Source organism: Octopus bimaculoides, chromosome 3 (genome assembly GCF_046866305.1).
Source record: "Octopus bimaculoides isolate indiv1 chromosome 3, ASM4686630v1, whole genome shotgun sequence".
In the NCBI taxonomy this organism is placed as follows: domain Eukaryota; kingdom Metazoa; phylum Mollusca; class Cephalopoda; order Octopoda; family Octopodidae; genus Octopus; species Octopus bimaculoides.
In genome coordinates, this window is record NC_142930.1 from 33544670 (window position 1) to 33566974 (window position 22305).

The 22305-nt window shown below is 40.1% G+C and overlaps 1 protein-coding gene across 2 annotated transcripts in view; it reads right to left on the reverse strand.

Moving 5' to 3' along the window:
• The window catches only part of LOC106870926 (synaptotagmin-9), a 238781-nt gene that overhangs the window by 3334 nt on the left and 213142 nt on the right, over nt 1-22305 (reverse strand). For both annotated transcript variants that reach the window (XM_089348786.1, XM_089348785.1), the window contains exon 3: nt 9410-9530. In XM_089348786.1, coding sequence (XP_089204912.1) covers nt 9410-9530 — 121 coding nt within the window. The remainder of the gene's footprint in view (nt 1-9409; nt 9531-22305) is intronic.

Below are 22305 nucleotides of genomic sequence, written 5' to 3' on the forward strand. Positions count from 1 at the left end.
AGTGTCTTCCACTATAGCCCCAGGCTGATTTGTGAGTGGATTGATGGATGGAAACTGAGAGAAGTCTGTTGTGTGTGTGTGTGTGTGTGTGTGTGTGTGTGTGTGTGTGTGTGGTATCAGGAAGGGCATACAGTCATACAAAATCTACCTCATAAACTCCATCTGACCAATGCAAGTATGGAAAATGATGATGATGATGATGATGCAAGAGATGTGGAGTCTGCAAGCCACACTGGGACAAACTGTTTAAAATTCTATACGAGAGAGACATGGACACTGTAAACCACAATGAAGACAACCTGTTTAGGAGAGGAGGGACTCTGTAAAAGAATCTACCCAGCAGAGATATGGACCCTGCAAGCTGTGTAGGAGAGCAGCAACTCTCAATGGAAACTGTCATAGTGTTGAGGGGATACTTTAGTCTGGGCAGACAACCTCTCTTGTGTTGGTGGTATGATAAAATGTACCCATTTCATTTGGTGATACAAAAGACATCTGTGGAAGTGCTTTCAATGGTAAACATTTAGATTATATTATTCTAACAGACCTGCTACACACACACACACACACACATGCAATTTTAAACAGAATCAAGATCCTAAAACCAAGGTGCCATGTAAAAAGCATTCGTGTGGGTTCTGGTACCAAGTAAAAAGTACTAGTGCTGGTGTCACATGAAAAGCTCGGGTTATGGTGCTATGTAAAATACACTCAGTACACTCTGTGGAGTAGTTGGCATTAGGAAGGGTATCCAACCATAGAAACCAAACCAAAATAGACTATGGAACCTGGTTTGGCCCTCTGGACTTACCATTTTCTGTCAAGCTGTCCAAACAAAGTCAGTATGGAAAACAGACATTAGATGATGATGATGATGATGATGATGATGATCATGATCATGATTATGATGATGTTATATCAGGCATGGGAAACTTTTTTCAAGAACTGAGCTGTATGAGACATGGCTTATCATCTGGCAGGTCATACTGCTATAAAAAGTCAAGATAATTTTTTGTTAGTCACGCCCTTCAGAGAGTCCAGCAGTTTATGGTTTCTGACATGAAAGTTATCAGTAAGGATAAAGAGTGAGAGAGAGCCACCCACCTCCACTTTCTCCTCCCAAGTACTTCCTCTTAGTAGTGGGAGCTTCTGCCTTTTTCTTTTTCTTTGTTGTTTTTTTGTCTCGCAAGTTACATGGCAACTCCACTAGTGCCAGTGGCACAAAAGAGGCATCCAGAATACTCTGTAAACTGGTTGGTATTAGGAAGTACATCCAACCATAGAAACCTTGCCAAAGATGACATTGGAGCTTGAACAGCTTTACAGCTCACTGGTTCTGTCAAACTCTCCTACTTATGCCAGTATGGTAAGTGGACACTAAATGATGAAGACAATGATGTCCTTCATTAAAGATAGTAGGGTGTAATTTAATGGAAATTTAACTGGTATTTCTTGAAGGTAACACAATCACGTAGAAGTTACTGGTTAGTTTATACCAGGTAAAGGTGACCTTTTCCAAGAAGTGAGTCACATGAGACATGGCTCATCATTAGATTGGCTGCACTACTATAAAATTTCAAGGTAATTTTTCCTGAAGTGTGCTATTGACTGGCTTGTTCTTTAATATTTTGTAGAGGTAAGGTGTCAAGCTGGTAGATCCATTAGCAAGCCAAGCAAAATGCTTAGCAGCATTTTGTCTATCTTTACATTCTAAGTTCAAACTCTGGCTAGGCTGACTTTGCTTTTGTCCTTTTGGGGTCAATAAAATAAGTACTAGTCAAGCACTGAAATCAATGTAATTGATTTACTACCCCCTCCCCAAATTGCTGGTCTTGTGCCAATATTTGGTACAGGTGAGGCTTGGAGTTAAGATCACCATTGTGCAGCTACATATTCTATTTCAAATTAATTCCAAACTTAATTTTAATTTACTTGCATATAATTCCAACGATATATTTTCATTCTTTTACTGGTTTCCCCTCATTGGACAGTGACCATTGTTGTTCAGCCTGGTACTTATTTTATAAATACCAGCTCTATCTATATTTATCAAACGGCTAAATTAAAATTTTGATATAACATTAATGTTACACCTGTAGACATACAGGGTGTTAGGCTAAATTTGACAAATTTTTACTTTTATTTTTCAGGAATGGCATGGTTTTTTTGATGAACAGTCAGCAGCATTGGTGAACATAAAAAGTAAAGTTGTAGTTGAGAAAAAGTTTGCTGACACAAAGGACTGGAAGCAATCTGAATATTGAAAAAGAGTTACCAGTATCATGATGCTTTGCACTGAGTATCAAAATGTTAACAGCATGACTGCCGCTCAATGCCTATTGAATACTGTAAGGTTTGTGAGATATAACATGGACAGGTGCCACAGAGACTATGAATCTGTAGCCAGCAAGAAGAGACACAGCCAGTGTTCTGATTGTATTTGCGCACTCAAATTCATCTTTGAACAGAGCCATAGACTCAACTCAAATGGCTATATGAAGCTGCTGCAGACTCTGGTCAATCCCAAACTGCAGAGAGTTGCTGCTGAATGTCTATATATGTGACAGCAGGATTTGGCTTTCTGCCTTCCTCCAAAAAAGGTCAGAAGTAGTTGTCAGAGAATTTCTATGACTTTACCAGCCCCAAATTCTGGCCTCCTAATTCCTGAAATTGTAATTCCATTGATTACTAGGTATGGGATGCAGTTGAGAAAGGCACCAATGGCTCTGCCATAAACACCAAGGCCAAGCTGGTGGCTAAGATCAAGGAAGTGTTCAAAGATCTTCCCAGGGGGCAGTGAAGAGTGTATGTTCCAGATTTCAGGGTCATCTTGAGGCCATGGTGGAAGCTGAGGGTGGCTACTTTAAGTAAACTGTTATGTCCCATCTGTAATGTAGCTGATATTTTTTGATTTCTTAGAATACTTAATTTTTAGGTGAGATATTGTGCTTTTTCCTTTTTATGCAAACTGTCAAATTTAGTCTGAATATTGGATAAACAAAGAGAAATACACAAACCTACATATCTGCAGTTTCAATTGACTAAATTTCACTCATAAAGTATAGGAAAAGTCCCTTGTCCAAGATGCTTCATATTGGGTTTCAGCCCAGAACTGCATGGTTGTGCAGCAAACTGTTTCTCCATACAGCAAAGACTATACTTATTTACATCAATGTATAAATTTACTAGGGGCAGATTTGAAGCTGAAGTAATTGTTGTCCACTTTGAGAAAAAATACCAACCACAGAATACAAAAGAAGAGAGGAAGACATGGCAAAGAAAAAGAAGAAATAAGAAGTAAAAAACAACCAAATAAAGTGATTGAAAAGTTGACCATCCAACTGCCACCCACACAAGTTTCTGAATAAGGCTATAAACCAAAGCCAGCACCTTAGATATTGCTAAACGATGTAAGACTATATGGTAGTAGAAAGAGAGAGAACATGAAAGAAAATTTATACCACAATTTTGCTTTACTTGGCATTAAAAGGAAAAGAAAGAAAAAAAAGACAACAAAAAAGAAAAGGACAGGAAAAGGGATAAAAAGTATGTCCAAGTTATTGATACCTCAGTTTCTCAGAACTGACCAATAATTGACTTTAACATAAACAGAGAAGTATTGATGACCAGATCATAGATATACAAGAAAAGACTTTGATCCCTAATAATATATATTATTATAAGAAGGTAAAAGTGACTATAGCTGTGTAAGTATGGTTTTAATGGATATAATGAACCCAGTAGCATGGTAAAATTGGATTACATTGACAAAATAATACATACACACATGCACATGCATGTGCACTAACATACACAACAAAGTGAGATTGTCAGTGGTTAATGGTAGACAACATGCAAAACTGAATATAATGAATATGGCAGAGTAAGTGTGTTTTTAATGGCTACAATGACTCCACCATGTGTATAGAACTCTACCAAGTTTTATACACATACATACACACAAATGCATACACATGTAGTAAGAGAGAAAGACAAATATGTGTGTGTGTGTGTGTGTGTGTGTGTGTGTGTGTGTACTCAAACACACACATGGGTAACTGAAAAAGATTAAGCACCACTGATGAGAATGTGTAACAGAAGTGAAAAATGAATTTAAAAATGCATCACATCAGCTGTTCCTCTTGGAATTTTCATGGTTTCAATGCCTTAGGCTATCTAATGCATCAAAACTACCAACATTCTAGAGAGACAGCTGATGAGGGTTAGTTTTTTTCATTTATTCTATCTATTATATTTATGCTTAATTATCATCCTCATTATTTCTGCTTAATTTTTTCTATTAACTTCTTTTGGATTTCATTTAACCACTGATGTACAAAGCCTCATTTTATTGCCTGTCAATACATGTATGTATGTATGTGTGTGTGTGTGTGTGTGTGTGTGTGTGTGTGTGTGTGTACATACATATCTATCTAAACACACACACACACACACACATATCATATATACACATGTTTGTAAGTATGTGTGTTTGTGTGTGTACGTTTTAGAAATGTAAATTGTCCCCTATTACTATCTATATTTATTCATGAAATTGCATTTTCGGATGATTAATCTAGGATGAATATAGTAAACTGTAGATGTAAATAGAAAAGATAGTGCATGTTTTTTTTTTTTTTACCAAATGAGGCAATATAGGATGTTTATTCAATATCATTTTCTATTACACATCTGGGAAACCTTGTGTATTTTAAAAGGTGTGATTTTGTGTCTGTGTTTGTCCCCACCATCACCATCACAACTGTTATTGGTGTGTTTGTGTCCCCGTAGCTTAACAGCTCAGCAAAAGAGACCAATAGAATAAGTACCAGGCTTAAAAAAGAGGTACCATGGTCAAGGTGGTGCCCCAGCATGGCCGCAGTGTAATGACTGAAACAAGTAAAAGATAAAAGGTATAGGGGATAAAAATGGACATTTTAAAGTATAGTTATAGTGGATGTGTGTGCATGGCTACTTAGTAAAGAAGTTTGCTCCAAGCCTTATGGTTTTGGGTTCAGTCCAACTGCATGATATCTTGGAAAAATGTCTTGTACTATAGCCCTGGGCCAATTAAAGCCTTGTGAGTCAATATGGTAGACAGAAACAAAAATAAGCATGTCACATATATATATATATATATATGTATGTTAATGTGTGTGCATGTGTGTATGTGTGTGTGTGCGTGCGTGTGTGTGTTCGTGTGTGTGTGTGTGTGTGTGCATGTGTGTGTGTGCACGTGTGTGTGTGTGTGTGTGTGTGAGGGTGTGTGTGTGTGAAGGTGTGTGTGTGTATGTCTCTCCTTATCTTGACATTATGTGATATTTGTTCTGCCGAGGTCGACTTTGCCTTTCATCCTTCTGGGGTTGATAAATTAAGTACCCATTGCATACTGGGGTCGATATAATCGACTGTCCCCTTCCCCTCAAATTTTAGGCATTGTGCCAATAGTAGAAAGGATTATGTGATATTTGCAAATGAGTCTCACTGTCATACAAACAATGTCATGTGTTTTCATTCCATGAAACATTCATTCATGGGAAAATAGTACCTTGCTTGAAAATAGGCGGAAGTTGGCAATGGGAAGGGGTACGCATGGAAAAGTAGACATTAAAGCAATAATGATGACAATGATAATGAGATTCATTGATTTTTGTTAAATATATTCAACTTGATTATTTCTATTCCAAAATGTAATTACAACATGAAGCAACGACTGAAAAAACCACACATGAAATTCCAGGTATTGTGGAAAACAGTGATGAATCAAGTTTACTTTGTATCAGTGATATCAAATATACATCAGTTCACAATTATTTATAACTTCTTCTGAATTGATGTAGTAGTGGTCAATGTGTATTTATACTTTATTTGTTATGGTCTGTATGACATATAATTAAGTGTTTACTGTGAATTATAATTAGTTATATATTAAGTCTATTTACTTTGAAGATTCCACTTTGAATGGTGTGGTATATTTTAAAATGCATTGAAGATATCATCACCATCATTTAGCATCTGTTGGCCATGCTGGCATGAGTTGGACAGTTTGACTTGGCTGGCACACTGGAAGGCTGCGCCAGGATCCAGTCTGATTCGGCATGGTTTTCTATGGCTGGATGCCCTTCCTAACACCAACTATTCTGAGAGTGTAATGGGTGCTTTTATGTGCCACTGGCTCAGATGCCATTTGCATGACATCTGTGTCTGCTACGACTGTGATTTTGTTTGGCTTGATGGGTCTTCTTCTCAAGCACGACATAATGCCTAAAGTCTTGGTCATTGCCTCCGTGAGGCCTGACACTCGAAAGGAGCTTGGCCACTCTGCCTCCTTGAGGCCCAATGCTCAAAAGGAACTCAGCTATCTAGCCTCTATGAGGCCTGTTCGAAAGGAACTCAGCCACTTTGTCTCCATGTGGCTCTGGAGCTTGGCCACTTTGCCTCCATGAGGTCCAATGCTCAAAAGGAACTCAACCACCTCGCCTCTGTGAGGCCTAACACTCAAAAGGAACTCAACCACTTTGCTTCCATGAGGCCCAATGTATAACAAAACAAATGCTTGATAAATTACACTATTAGATAATGGCTTCAGGAAGAAACAAACATGGTTTTCTGATGCTTTCCTCTTCTGAAGTCCTTCAATCACAGTCTTAAGGCTGTTACCATTGATTCTTTTAACCACTTACATCATAGTCGAAGTCCTTTTCCACATTCCTGATTTTTCTCCAGAATAAATATTTATCTCCTACAGAATGAGCCTCTATAACATTTATTGATTTTTCCCTCATACCCCTGTAAGTTGTTGATTGGTTTCAATTAAATTTCTAGTTAATTAGTTTTCTTTCAGCAACTCTCTTGTGATGCAAGACTTTTTCATTGACATCTTTTAACTTTAGCTGGAGGAGGAACTAATCTCATCTCTTTTTGCTACCTCGAAACATTATTTCCAGTTTATTTTTCACTGTTTGTTAAAAGGAGTGTTACTTGTTTGCTTGCATAATATATATATGTATGTCTCTGTATAAATTTAAAGAAAATTTGTGTGTGTGTGTGTGTGTGAGACCAGAAATGAAAAAATAAATAAAAAAGCCTATAATGTACAACCCTGGATGTAAAGTGGAGGCGATAAAGAAGAGAAGTGTGTCAGAGAAAGAACAGTGTATGTACTATGGGGGGAAATTAGAGGTAGATAAATAGAGTTGATGAAATGTTTGAACATTCAATTAAGATGTAGATTAGAATTTTGTTTCACATTTAATTGTCTTCATTTGTAGAATGGCTATTAGGCTTGGATATATGTATGCACGCATGTATGTGTGTTTGTGTGTGTGTGCATGTGTGTGTGTGAATGCATGTATGTATGTATAGGTAAAGTTCCATTATATCAGTACAGCGAGTTTTTCAGTAAAACCAATTTTTTTCAGTTCCTGATCATTATCCTGTTGAAACAAAATTAAAAGAATCTAATTAAAAGAAAATTCATTAAAACCAACATTCCAGGACATTTCAGCAAACTTCTTAACCACACAACCAACCAAGCCTCTGTCAGTCTGAAACATTAACTTTCAGCAGCAATATTTCTAAATAATGAACCAAAAAGCAACAGGAAAACAATATTTGACTATAAAAAAATCAATAGTTTCAGAAACCAATACTTAATTGTATAATTTATCAAGTATTTGTTCTGTTATATTTTGAAAAAAATTTATCTTCAATACATTTTAAAATATACCACACCATTCAAAGTGGAATCTTCAAAGTAAATAGACTTAATATATAACTAATTATAGTTCACAGTAAATATTTAATTATATGTCATACAGACCATAACAAATAAAGTATAAATACGCATTGACCACTACTACATCAATTCAGAAGAAGTCATAAATAATTGTGAACTGATGTATATTTGATATCAATGATACAAAGTAAACTTGATTCATCACTGTTTTCCACAATACCTGGAATTTCATGTGTGGTTTTTTCAGTCGTTGCTTCATGTTGTAATTACATTTTGGAATAGAAATAATCAAGTTGAATATATTTAACAAAAATCAATGAATTTCATCATCATAGTCATGATTATTGCTTTAATGTCTACTTTCCCATGCTTACATGAGTTAGACAGAATTTGTTGAGGCAGATTATTCTGAGGGGACATCCATTGCGTTGCCAACTCACATCTATTTTCAAGCAAGGTAATAGTTTCCTATGACTAAATATCACTCAGAAAGGAGTAAGAGCTAACAGCATGTACCATAGTTTTGTGAACTGTGGTGGCACGTTAGAAAATCATTTCAGCGAGGTCATTGCCAGTGCCGCTGGACTGGCTCCCGTGCAGGTGGCACGTAAAAAACACCTTTTTGAGCGTGGCCGTTGCCAGTACCGTGTGACTGGCCCTAATGTCAGTGGCACATAAAAGCACCCACTACACTCTTAGAGTGGTTGGCGTTAGAAAGGACATCCAGCTGTAGAAACTCTACCAGATCAGATTGGGGCCTGGTGCAGCCTTCTGGTCTGCCAGTCCTCAGTCAAATCGCCCAACCCATGCTAGCATGGAAAGTGGACGTTAAACGATGATGTTGATGATGATGATATGTATATGTATATGTATATATATGCATATATATATGTGTGTATATATATGTGTATATATGCCAGTACCACCTGATTGACTCCCATGCCGGTGGCACGTAAAAAGCACCATTTGTGCATAGTTGATGCCAGTGCTGCATGACTGGCTCCCATGCTGGTGGCACATAAAAAGCACCCACTACACTCTTGGAGAGGTTGGCATTATGAAGAGCATCCAGCTGTAGAAACCTTACCAGATCAGATTGGAGCCTGGTGCAACCTCCTGGCTTGCCAGTCCTCAGTCAAACCATCCAACCCATGCCAGCATGGAAAGCAGACGGTAAATGATGATGATGATGATGATGATATGTATTTATATATATATATATATATATATATATATATATATATATATATATATCATGATGATCATGATGATCATCATCATTAGACTTCTGTTGTCCATGCTGGCATGGGTTGGACGGTTTGACCAGGGCTGGCAAGCTGGAAGGTTGCACCAGACTCTAGTGTGTTTTGGCGTGGTTTCTGTGGTTGGATGCCCTTCCTAATGTCAACCACTTTACACAGTGTACTGAGTGCCTTTTCACAGCACAGGTATGGGTGCTTTTATGTGAAACCAGCACAGGCGCTTTTTATATGGCAACAACACCCACATGCCTTCAGGATTAGGAATGCTCAGCTGATATATATATATATATATATATATATATATATATATATACACATATATAAATATATATATATGTATATATACATAGATATGTGTGTGAGTAAGTGTCAGAGGGGTGGAATAAAAGAAGGAAAAATCTTTAAAAACCTGAGGAGCCAGTGATATCCATTGCTTTCAAGTTCCGTGCCTTGATGATGGTAACTGTGAGGCGTCCAGCTGTGGGTAAGTAACACAATGACATCATCAGTTCACCCAGATCAGCTTTTTCCTGAAATAAAGAGGAAACCTTAAAATTTTGTATATGTATTGTTCCTGATGTAATCAAGTCAACAGCACCAGAACAATAACACGGCAGAAAGACTTGCGTTCACAAAATAAAATATGCTATATAGGGTTGTAGAATAACTTCAGTCTAGTAAAGTATTTGTATCCTTATTAGGAAAAAAGGAAATGCTAGTAGTTGAAGTAATAGTAATGGTAATAATAATTCTTTCTACTATGGGCACAAGGTCAGAAATTTTGGGTGAGTGGCTAGTCAGTTACATTGATCCCAGTGTTTGACTGGTACTTATTTTATTGCCCCTGAAAGGATGAAAGGCAAAGTCAGCTACAGCAGTATTTGAACTCAGAATGAAAGACCCTCTGTGATGAAGGCTTGATAAGGAATATCTTATTTTCTCTGTTGTTCTTGGTGGTGATTAACAGGTTGATGAAGACCACCAGACAAGAGAACCAGCTTTCAGTGGACCATGTAGAACTGGCTTGAAAATTTTGATTATGCATATAACTGTGTACTGTTCTCTTACATTGCACATCAGATGCAAAAAATAACCACTCTCAATGAAATATCTGCAAAAGTTACTTTAGAAGAGCCAATACATGTTAAGAATGATCAATGCACCTTCATGCATACACACACACACACACACACACACTCTTTGCTATGCTTATCTTTCATTTGTTTCCATACACATTTTTTTTTCTCTATCCTTTGTTTATACTGTTTTCCATCTGAATGTCTGTCTACTTGAATTATCTTTGTTATAAACATTATGTTCTACACATGTGAAATATAGTTACATGAACAACAATGTTCACAAAACTTTGAGTAGGAAAAATTCCCTTATACAATAAATAGAAATCAACACTATTGAAATGTTGGTTTAGAACTTTTCTGCTCTACCAAGAAATGAAAAGAACAAAGTTGGGAAATGGCAAATGAAACAACATCATCAGGTAGATGAAGTTGAGGAATAAAGAAACATGTTCATGCCTGCCTTTGAGAAAAGAAATGCTGTTACAATCAGTATAACCTTCTGGTTAATTTATATACAGATTGCATTTTAAGCTCTATTATTTTTCTGAGCAGGTGATTAGATGGTTTTGTAAATTGTTAATTTCTATTTCTAATGAGAAATGCTATTTGTTCTAGATTATCAATTAACCTTTTCAGACCTGAATTATTTCTTAACACGATAAAACTGTTTTCATGATTTAAAATAAATCATGTGATGAACTGTTAAAAACAGCATAATGGCTTGAAAAAATATACAGGCTATGGTCAGAATTTTATAAAATTTTGAAAGTAAATTGTTCAAAGTTTGATGTGACATGAAACTGCAAAGGAATATGAAATATAACTTCTTGTAAATCTTAGTTATATATGGTTTGGTTTGACAGAGCTATAACATTCAGTAAATATAGTCTATTAAAAAATCAAGTGAAGTGAGAATATGACTGTCTGTGCACTCTCGTATAGAAACATCATGCTATTATCTAGATGCTTATTCTAAACTCTTTACAACATAAGATACTTAAATATTCATGCATTAAAGTTCTGAATGGGTTAAAATCTTTAGTTTGTCATGTTTATATAATTAAAGTGTCTAATGTCTGCTAAGAAAATGCTTTGTTATTATTAAATAGTTTCAGTGTGCCCATTGATGAAGCAACAAATGATGCTATAATACATTTATTAAACCAAAATCAGTAAATATTAATAGTTTCTGTTCTTTGGCTGTTGAAAGAAACCCTACTATACAGTTGCAAACACAATCAGAGACTTCTAGTAGTTATTCTTGTTGCAGTAGTTTTAGTTTCATTGTCTCAATGAACATTACAACAATCAGCCAATGAAACCAGCCTCAACCAAATCAACTAATGAATGTTAAGTCACTCAAGTGGACATTAAGCAACAATAAATGATTTTTTTTCATTTAACTTGACTCAATGTATTTGATGTAACTTATGATCAAATCTACAGTCATGCATATTGTTCTGTTTTATTTTTTTTTCTGTATGAAGTATAAGGAAAATATTCAAAACAACAGCATGTTAGAGATAAAGAACATTTGCTTTTAATGAAGGATTTTGTAAGTGGAAAAAAAAATCATTAACACTTTGAGGATTATCAGTTGTGTGAATCTCACAGTGCTGCAACTGAACTGGAAGTACTGACTTCTAAATATAATAATGGGTGAAACTACAAGAATGAGTATGCAAACATATCATAAATGCATAATAAAAATTACTGAGTGTTTGCACTTCCTTTCTCAACAAAAAATAGAAAAAGTTGATGAGTTGGCTAATTTGTATAAACCTGGTATGGCTGAGTGGGGAAAATGATGCTGATCTTCTGGAGTGGCTTAACAAAGCTGTACAAATAAATACCTAAGCCATGTTATAAAAATAGTTCTGTTTTATAATGGCTGATTTATATGGTAAAGTAGGGAAAAACATTTTTCACTTGTTCTTTATGACAAAACTACACATCTAACAAATTTATCAATGTTTGATGTGAGAAATTTCTTGGTTTTTATTGCTTGCCAGACATAAAATCTTCAATACATTCAATAAAACTAAATTTATCTAACTGTAGAGCAGAATGGATTGACAGAACAAACAGTATGCCTAGGTCAAGTCAAGTGTGGGGGCATTCACTGTTGTAGCTTGTTGCTGTGTTCACCATTTGTCAGTATATTTCCAAGTCCACCCAAGAGACTTGTTAAGTAGAGTCCCAGTCAATCCCCATCTCCATGAGGTACCTCTTCATCTGCTGTGACCATGTGGCATGTGGTAGACCATCATGAGCTATCAACACAGCCAAATCCTCAGTGTAAAGAATATGGTAAGCAGGGTCTAACTCAGAAAATCGAGCAGCATGGTCAAACAGTTCAAGCTTGTGCTCCTGAATCATACAAGTAACAGGATGCATCCCACTTCTGAGTAGAGTCATTGGTTGGGTATGAAATCCAGTCGATGGTAACCCATAATCCTGCAAAGCATCCTGGTACCAAAAGAGTTTTGGTGGCTCTTAAGGGCCCCACACAGTGTCCAAGTCTCACAATTCTAAACCAGGAAGGGGAGGATCAGAGACCTAAAGACTCAAACCTTTGCCTTCTTACATAGATATCAGCAATGCCAAACACCCTTGTCCAATGAGTCCGCAACTGCACCAGCTCATCCAAGTCCTTTTAGGACTTCAAACTCACAGCTAATGCCGCTATTAATTTCATTGCTGAGATAAGTGAAGTGGTCAACAACTTCAAAATTCTCACCCACAACAGAGGCAGATGAGGTGGAATCCTTCAAGAAGTCAATGAAGGACTGGATCTTTGTCGTGACCCAAGAGACTCTAAAGTCAAGTGGTTCTGCTTTCTCACTCAGTGAAAGGAGTGCACTCCTTATGACATCCAGAGACTCAGCAAAAATAACTGCACCAACAGCAAAATCTAAGCCTGTAATCCTAGTTTCATCAATGAGTGCACCACAACTCAAATGAATTACCTTTTGACCAAGTATCCAATCCATGCAGGCACTTAACACACTGGGAACCAAGATCCAACTCTGATGAACTTAAGATCTAGCTTGAAAAAAGTTCGATGCCAATCTGAACTGCACTGACTGTTACTATGTACAAGGCCACCATCAGCCCAATCAGTTGAAGGAGTATACTTCACAGCTCCAGAATCCTTCAAAGTGCATCTCTGTTCACCGAGTCAAATGCCTTGCAGAAGTTGACATGGGCTGCAAACAGCCCCTGCCAAAAGCTCTGCTTGTGTTCAATGAGTACACAAAAATCCAGGATCCTGTCAGTAGTTGACCTCCAGTAGTTGACCCAAGAAACTAGCACTCTGGAAAACTCTGAAATTCTGTAGGAATCTCCAATAGTAATCTCCAAGTATGTAATCAATCTTCTTTGGTACATGGCCAGTATTGGAATATTAAGTCCAGCAATGCAGCTCAGGACATTGTTACCAGAAGCCAGCAATGTGAAATCCATGACTTTTTGTGAAGTCCAGGAGCATCACACCACTCTTATTCCAAGCACTATATCCAAAAGAGAGCTGATAATGTTCTTATATTCTGTTCTGTGAACCTCAGTTGATGCATTGAAATCTCCAATGAGTATAGAATGTCTCCCTCTCCAATCAGTCACTCATAGCAGAGAATATACCCAACCAAGGAAATGACACTCAGAGAAAGTTGAGTGAAAGTTCAGCTATATAATATGCTCATAGACAGGTGTTACATCTTATACCATTAGAACCAGCCAGTTGGTTACTGTAACTGCTATCCCACTGGCATATCACATCAGAGCACTCAGACCTGTTGTAGATGTAACCAATAGTTGAGATGTTACCCTATTCTGGATGACACACCTCTGATAAGACTTCCACAGAAACTCTCAAATGGCTGAGTTCCAAAGACATTAAGGGCAGATGAGAATCATCCCTCAGAGTGAGAACATTCTAAGTCCCCACCTGAATAAGCTCCCTCAGACTGGACTGAGATTTTCAACTGGTAGATGACATATTTGCACCACTCAAACAATGACCTGCTAACCCATCTTGCCATCCAGGTTTTACCCCATTTAGCAGATGGGGGTCCTGACAGCTTTGTTCCAGTCATTTCATACAACATGTCTTATAAATAGTTGAGGTACTTCCCTGGAGGAGAGAATTTTTGAGGTTTGTACAAGAGGTTGTTGCTGGTAGGTCTATTCTTTGGTATGCCAGTCTCCGCACAGTAGCTGTGGACACATCAGACAAAGATTTCTAGGGAAAAAAATCTAAAGTAGTCATGTGTTTGGAAGAACTTTAACCAGAGACATTAACAACATATTGTCAAGCACATTCTTTAAGTCTGTGTGTGTGTAGGAAACTGTAATGCAATGTGAGTCACCATCTGATGTGAGAAGTCTCAGAGAGGAATTGTCACAGGAATCAAGTATTCACCAGAGAAGGAAAATTTATTTGGTGAATTCAGAAAAAATGCGAAAAAAAGCATATTGTTGCCAGGTAGTAACCTTGAGGACAATTAGATGGACAGTACATGCTGTTTGCTTTTAATGAACTCTTGATACTTATTTTTTTTCTATTCAAGTGCTGACAAGAATCTGTACTGACACGGTTTGGGACTGTCCAATTGGATTCTAGGTGCAGAAAGAACATCTTATTTCTTCTTTGGACTGACTCTCAACCGACTTTTGTACTCACATATAGACAACTTATCATATTCACTGGAAGCAGCTAAAGTGTCATCAACAGATGGACAGTAAATGGTTGAAACTGCTAAACACGTTTTGTTGAGAAGTGACAACTTGATACCATTACATTCTGAGGCTATAGATTCAGTAATCTCATTTACTGAACAATACTTTGATTACATGAGTTACATGGTATATTCAAGTTAGGAGACATTGCTTTTATCATCATCATCATCATCATCATCGTTTAACGTCCGCTTTCCATGCTAGCATGGGTTGGACGATTTGACTGAGGACTGGTGAAACCGGATGGCAACACCAGGCTCCAGTCTGATTTGGCAGAGTTTCTACAGCTGGATGCCCTTCCTAACGCCAACCACTCAGAGAGTGTAGTGGGTGCTTTTACGTGTCACCCGCACGAAAACGGCCACGCTCGAAATGGTGTCTTTTATGTGCCACCCGCACAAGCCAGTCCAGGGGCACTGGCAACGATCTCGCTCGAAAATCCTACAGGAGCCAGTCAGGCGGTACTGGCAACGGCCACGCTCAAAATGGTGCATCTCATGTGCCACCCGCACAAGAACCAGTCCAGGGGCACTGGCAACGATCTTACTTGGCTTGCCGGGTCTTCTCACGCACAGCCCATTTCCAAAGGTCTCGGTCCGTAGTCATCGCCTCGGTGAGGCCCAATGTACGAAGGTCTTGCCTCACCACCTCAGCCCAGGTCTTCCTGGGCCTACCTCTTCCACGGGTTCCCTCAACTGTTAGGGTGTGGCACTTTTTCACGCAGCTATCCTCCTCCATTCTCACCACATGTCCATACCAGCGCAATCGTCTCTCTTGCACGCCACAACTGATGCTTCTAATGTTCAGCTTTTCTCTCAAGATACTTACACTCTGACGGGTATTCACATTGACATTACACATCCAACGGAGCATACTGGCTTCATTCCTTGCGAGCTTACGTATGTCCTCAGCAGTTACAGCCCATGTTTCACTGCCATGTAGCATGGTTGTTCGTACGCATGCGTCATACAGTCTGCCTTTTACTCTGAGTGAGAGTCCCTTTGTCGCCAGCAGGGGTAAGAGCTCTCTAAACTTTGCCCAGGCTATTCTTATTCTAGCAGCTACACTTTCAGCGCACCCACCCCCACTACTAACTTGGTCGCCCAGATAGCGGAAGCTATCGACTACCTCTAGTTTTTCACCCTGGAATGAGATAGAAGTTGTTTCCTGTTTGTTTGCAGTCTTTATTGCACCTGAACATCTGCCACAAACAAAAACTAACTTGCTAGTTAACCTGCCTTTGATGTTGCTGCACCTCTTATGTGTCCATAGCTTGCACCGGGTACATCTTATAGAGTTACTACCTACTCCTTTTCTACATACTGAGCAGGGCCATCTACCTGAAGGGGTTTGTGTTTTATCTACCTTCCTACTTATTAGGATTTTGGTTTTAGCTAGGTTGACTCTAAGGCCCTTCAATTCTAGACCTTGCTTCCACACCTGAAACTTCTCCTCTAGTTCTGATAGTGACTCCGCAATTAGGGCAAGGTCATCAGCATAGAGGAGCTCCCAGGGGCAACCTGTCTTGAACTCCTCTGTGATTGCCTGGAGGACTATGGTAAATAATAGGGGGCTGAGGACGGAACCTTGGTGGACCCCTACCTCTACCCGGAATTCATTGCTGTACTCATTTCCAACCCTCACCTTACTGGCCGCATCTCTGTACATGGCTCGCACAGCTCTCACTAGCCATTCTTCTATCCCAAGTTTCCTCATTGACCACCAGATAAGGGATCGGGGGACCCTGTCAAAGGCTTTCTCCATGTCAACGAAAGCCAGGTACAGAGGTTTATCCTTGGCTAGGTATTTCTCTTGCAACTGTCTCACTAGAAATAAGGCATCAGTAGTGCTTTTACCTGGCACGAACCCAAACTGCATCTCATCTAAATTGATTCGCTCCCTAATTAGTTGGGCTATGACCCTCTCTGTAACTTTCATAACCTGATCTAACAGCTTGATGCCTCTGTAATTATTTGTATCTAAAGCGTCCCCTTTACCTTTGTAGCAGTTGACTATGATGCTGCTACACCAGTCATAGGGTATGACTCCTTCGTGTATCACCTGGTTCGTAATACGGGTGACTAGGCTATAGCCAACACTGCCAGATATTTTGAGCATCTCTGCAGTGATTCCTGATGGGCCGGGGGCTTTCCCGGTCTTCATACTCTTAATTGCTTTATCTACCCTGGTACTATCAACTCGGATAGCTGGTCCCTCTATTGGGTCGACATAAGGCAGGCTCTCTTTCTCCCATTCATTCTCTTTATTAAGCAATCTATCGTAGTGGCATCTCCAGACCTCTTTCTTTGCATCCTCATTTAATGCAAGCGTACCATCATCCATGCGAACACATTTCTCTCCTACAACATCACTATTCTCTCTCCTACACTGTCTTGCAACCCGAAATACCTCGAGTCTTTGGTCCTCACGGCGCAGAACATTGGCAAATCTTTCCTTATCTGCTTCCCCTCTGGCTAAATAAACCTGTCGCCTAGCCTCCCTTCTGGCACATTGGTACAATTCCCTGCTACCACCGTTCTTCCAGTCCTTCCAAGCTTGTTTCTTTTGTCTAATAGCCCTGTCTACCTCCTTGTTCCACCACCACGTTACTCTGGGTTGGGAGGGGACCTTACACCACCCACAAATCTGGTCGGTGGCTTTCAACAGGTTGTCCCGCAGAAATCTCCAATTGTCTTCCACGTTGTATGATGCTATATCCCCTTCTATTTCGTTAAATGCTTCAAGTAACTTGTCTCTAAGTCTCTGTCCGTTTGCAGGGTCTTTAAGCTTCCACACCCTTCTTCTCCAAGCCTGTCTAATTCTGGGCACCCATTTTGCCTTGATCCCAAAGTCGCTAACTACTAATCTATGTTGTGGGGTACATTCTTCGCCAGGGTAGGTTTTGGCATTTATAAGCCGCCCTCTTTCCCTATTTCTGGCGAGGATGTAGTCGATTTGGCTAGAGTGTCTGCCGGAGCGGTAGGTGACTAGGTGACTGGCAGGTTTCCTGAAGTTGGTATTGCAGACTATAAGATTGGTTGCATCACAGAACTCCAGCAGTCTGGTTCCCTCCTCGTTGCGGGAACCGAAGCCATAGCCTCCATGTATGCCATGGAAGCCCCCAGCACGACGTCCGACATGACCGTTGAAGTCTCCAGCCACAAAGAGAAGGTCCCTGTCACTCGTCGACGAGGTAGTTTGCAAGAGGGTGTCATAGAATTGGTCTTTCAGACCATCTGGTAGCCCAGGTTGAGGTGCATAGGCTGAGATGACAGTAGCTAATCTATGATGAAGCACTAGTCTGATCTTAAGTACTCTGTCACTTACTCTAACGACCTCGATTACCTTATCCACCCATTTCTCCGCTAGAAGTATTCCTACGCCCCCGACCCCGTCAGTGTTCCCTGCCCAGAAAATCTTGTACCTGTGTTCTTTGCCTGTGAGGAACCTTGCAGAACCTCCTCTCCATCTTACTTCCTGGATGCAGCACATATCTACGCATCTCCGTTCAAGCATCTCAACAATTTCACCAGATCTACCTTTCAGCGTGCCGACGTTGAGAGTGCCAATCCTAACAGTATGGGTGTTGGGGGTGTGGGCCTGTAGCCTGGGAAGAGGAAAAGCAGTGTCGTGTACCTGAAAAGAAAACTTGCAATTGGAAGAATTCATAAGCAAAACATTACCTACAACCTGCAAACATTTCTCAACCTTAATGCGCTACCCAAAGGTAGGGGAGAGGATGGCCAAGGCCACTAGATGGGTTCCGGGAGACAGCCGAGGTTGACAGGATGACAAAGGGATGAACTTCCGGTGGAGGGGGCGGGATGACAGAGGAATGAACTTCCGGTGGAGGGGGTGGGATGACAGAGGAATGAACTTCCGGTGGAGGGGGTGGGATGACAGAGGAATGAACTTCCGGTGGAGGGGTGGGATGACAGAGGAATGAACTTCCGGTGGAGGGGTGGGATGACAGAGGAATGAACTTCCGGTGGAGGGGTGGGATGACAGAGGAATGAACTTCCGGTGGAGGGGGTGGGATGACAGAGGAATGAACTTCCGGTGGAGGGGGCGGGATGACAGAGAAATGAACTTCCGGTGGAGGGGGTGGGATGGCAGAGGAATGAACTTCCGGTGGAGGGGGTGCGATGACAGAGGAATGAACTTCCGGTGGAGGGGGTGGGATGACAGAGGAATGAACTTCCGGTGGAGGGGTGGGATGACAGGGGAATGAACTTCCGGTGGAGGGGGGGGGTGGCAGAGGAATGAACTTCCGGTGGAGGGGGTGGGATGACAGAGGAATGAACTTCCGGTGGAGGGGGTGGGATGGCAGAGGAATGAACTTCCGGTGGAGGGGGTGGGATGACAGAGGAATGAAACTTCCGGTGGAGGGGGTGGGATGACAGAGGAATGACAGACGAATGAACTTCCGGTGGAGGGGGTGGGAGGGCGGGTTACCGCCAGCGAGTAGAGAGGGCTCTTAATTGTAGATTTTAAATATTTGAGAGACAACAATGCATAAATCGTAATTTTTTTTAAAAGAGCAATGAATTCTGGGTGATTAGAATATAACGTAGCATGAATTTAGGAAGCTTAGAAAATGAATAAGCATGAATTTAAGACAACAACTGAATTCAATTGAATTTCATGGAGAGAAACAAGAAAGCGCAAGGTATTGAGATGTTTGAGGCCGTAAATAAATAAAAATCTCTATCTTATCTGCATCTTGGGTATTTCGTCGTAGTACGTCAGCTAGATAATTTAGAATGGGTTTCTCATTTATATATAGCCAGAACCTGAAGACCTTAAAGGAAAAACTACGAAGGGGGAGAGAGAGGATGGAGGGGTAGACAGAGGCATGGCGGGAGAAAAGATCATCATCATCATCATCATATATATATATAAAGAGAGAGAGAGAGAGAGAGAGGGAGAGGGGGGACCAGTCAAGCAGCACATCACGCTGTAATTCTTGGGCTGAGAAATCAACACTTAAAAGCCATAATTTTAAGGAGCGATAAGAATTTTTGAATAAAGGAAAATGGGTAGTGGTGGTGGGTAGGTACCGCCAGCGAGTAGAGAGGGCTCTTAATTGTAGATTTTAAATATTTGAGAGACAACAATGCATAAATCGTAATTTTTTTAAAAGAGCAATGAATTCTGGGTGATTAGAATATAACGTAGCATGAATTTAGGAAGCTTAGAAAATGAATAAGCATGAATTTAAGACAACAACTGAATTCAATTGAATTTCATGGAGAGAAACAAGAAAGCGCAAGGTATTGAGATGTTTGAGGCCGTAAATAAATAAAAATCTCTATCTTATCTGCATCTTGGGTATTTCGTCGTAGTACGTCAGCTAGATAATTTAGAATGGGTTTCTCATTTATATATAGCCAGAACCTGAAGACCTTAAAGGAAAAACTACGAAGGGGGAGAGAGAGGATGGAGGGGTAGACAGAGGCATGGCGGGAGAAAAGATCATCATCATCATCATCATATATATATATAAAGAGAGAGAGAGAGAGAGAGAGGGAGAGGGGGGACCAGTCAAGCAGCACATCACGCTGTAATTCTTATATATATATGTATATATATATATATGTATATATACATATATATGTATATATATATATATATACGCATATATATACATATATATGTATATATATATATGTATATATATATATATGTATATATATATATATGTACATATATATATATGTACATATATATATATGTATACATATATATATGTATATATATATATATGTATATATATATATATGTATATACATACATATGTATATATATATATATGTATATATATATGTACATATACATGTATATATATACATATGTATACACATATATATGTATATATATATATATGTATATATATATATATGTATATATATCATCATCATCATCATCATCGTTTAACGTCCGCTTTCCATGCTAGCATGGGTTGGACGATTTGACTGAGGACTGGTGAAACCGGATGGCAACACCAGGCTCCAGTCTGATTTGGCAGAGTTTCTACAGCTGGATGCCCTTCCTAACGCCAACCACTCAGAGAGTGTAGTGGGTGCTTTTACGTGTCACCCGCACGAAAACGGCCACGCTCGAAATGGTGTCTTTTATGTGCCACCCGCACAAGCCAGTCCAGGGGCACTGGCAACGATCTCGCTCGAAAATCCTACAGGAGCCAGTCAGGCGGTACTGGCAACGGCCACGCTCAAAATGGTGCATCTCATGTGCCACCCGCACAAGAACCAGTCCAGGGGCACTGGCAACGATCTTACTTGGCTTGCCGGGTCTTCTCACGCACAGCCCATTTCCAAAGGTCTCGGTCCGTAGTCATCGCCTCGGTGAGGCCCAATGTACGAAGGTCTTGCCTCACCACCTCAGCCCAGGTCTTCCTGGGCCTACCTCTTCCACGGGTTCCCTCAACTGTTAGGGTGTGGCACTTTTTCACGCAGCTATCCTCCTCCATTCTCACCACATGTCCATACCAGCGCAATCGTCTCTCTTGCACGCCACAACTGATGCTTCTAATGTTCAGCTTTTCTCTCAAGATACTTACACTCTGACGGGTATTCACATTGACATTACACATCCAACGGAGCATACTGGCTTCATTCCTTGCGAGCTTACGTATGTCCTCAGCAGTTACAGCCCATGTTTCACTGCCATGTAGCATGGTTGTTCGTACGCATGCGTCATACAGTCTGCCTTTTACTCTGAGTGAGAGTCCCTTTGTCGCCAGCAGGGGTAAGAGCTCTCTAAACTTTGCCCAGGCTATTCTTATTCTAGCAGCTACACTTTCAGCGCACCCACCCCCACTACTAACTTGGTCGCCCAGATAGCGGAAGCTATCGACTACCTCTAGTTTTTCACCCTGGAATGAGATAGAAGTTGTTTCCTGTTTGTTTGCAGTCTTTATTGCACCTGAACATCTGCCACAAACAAAAACTAACTTGCTAGTTAACCTGCCTTTGATGTTGCTGCACCTCTTATGTGTCCATAGCTTGCACCGGGTACATCTTATAGAGTTACTACCTACTCCTTTTCTACATACTGAGCAGGGCCATCTACCTGAAGGGGTTTGTGTTTTATCTACCTTCCTACTTATTAGGATTTTGGTTTTAGCTAGGTTGACTCTAAGGCCCTTCAATTCTAGACCTTGCTTCCACACCTGAAACTTCTCCTCTAGTTCTGATAGTGACTCCGCAATTAGGGCAAGGTCATCAGCATAGAGGAGCTCCCAGGGGCAACCTGTCTTGAACTCCTCTGTGATTGCCTGGAGGACTATGGTAAATAATAGGGGGCTGAGGACGGAACCTTGGTGGACCCCTACCTCTACCCGGAATTCATTGCTGTACTCATTTCCAACCCTCACCTTACTGGCCGCATCTCTGTACATGGCTCGCACAGCTCTCACTAGCCATTCTTCTATCCCAAGTTTCCTCATTGACCACCAGATAAGGGATCG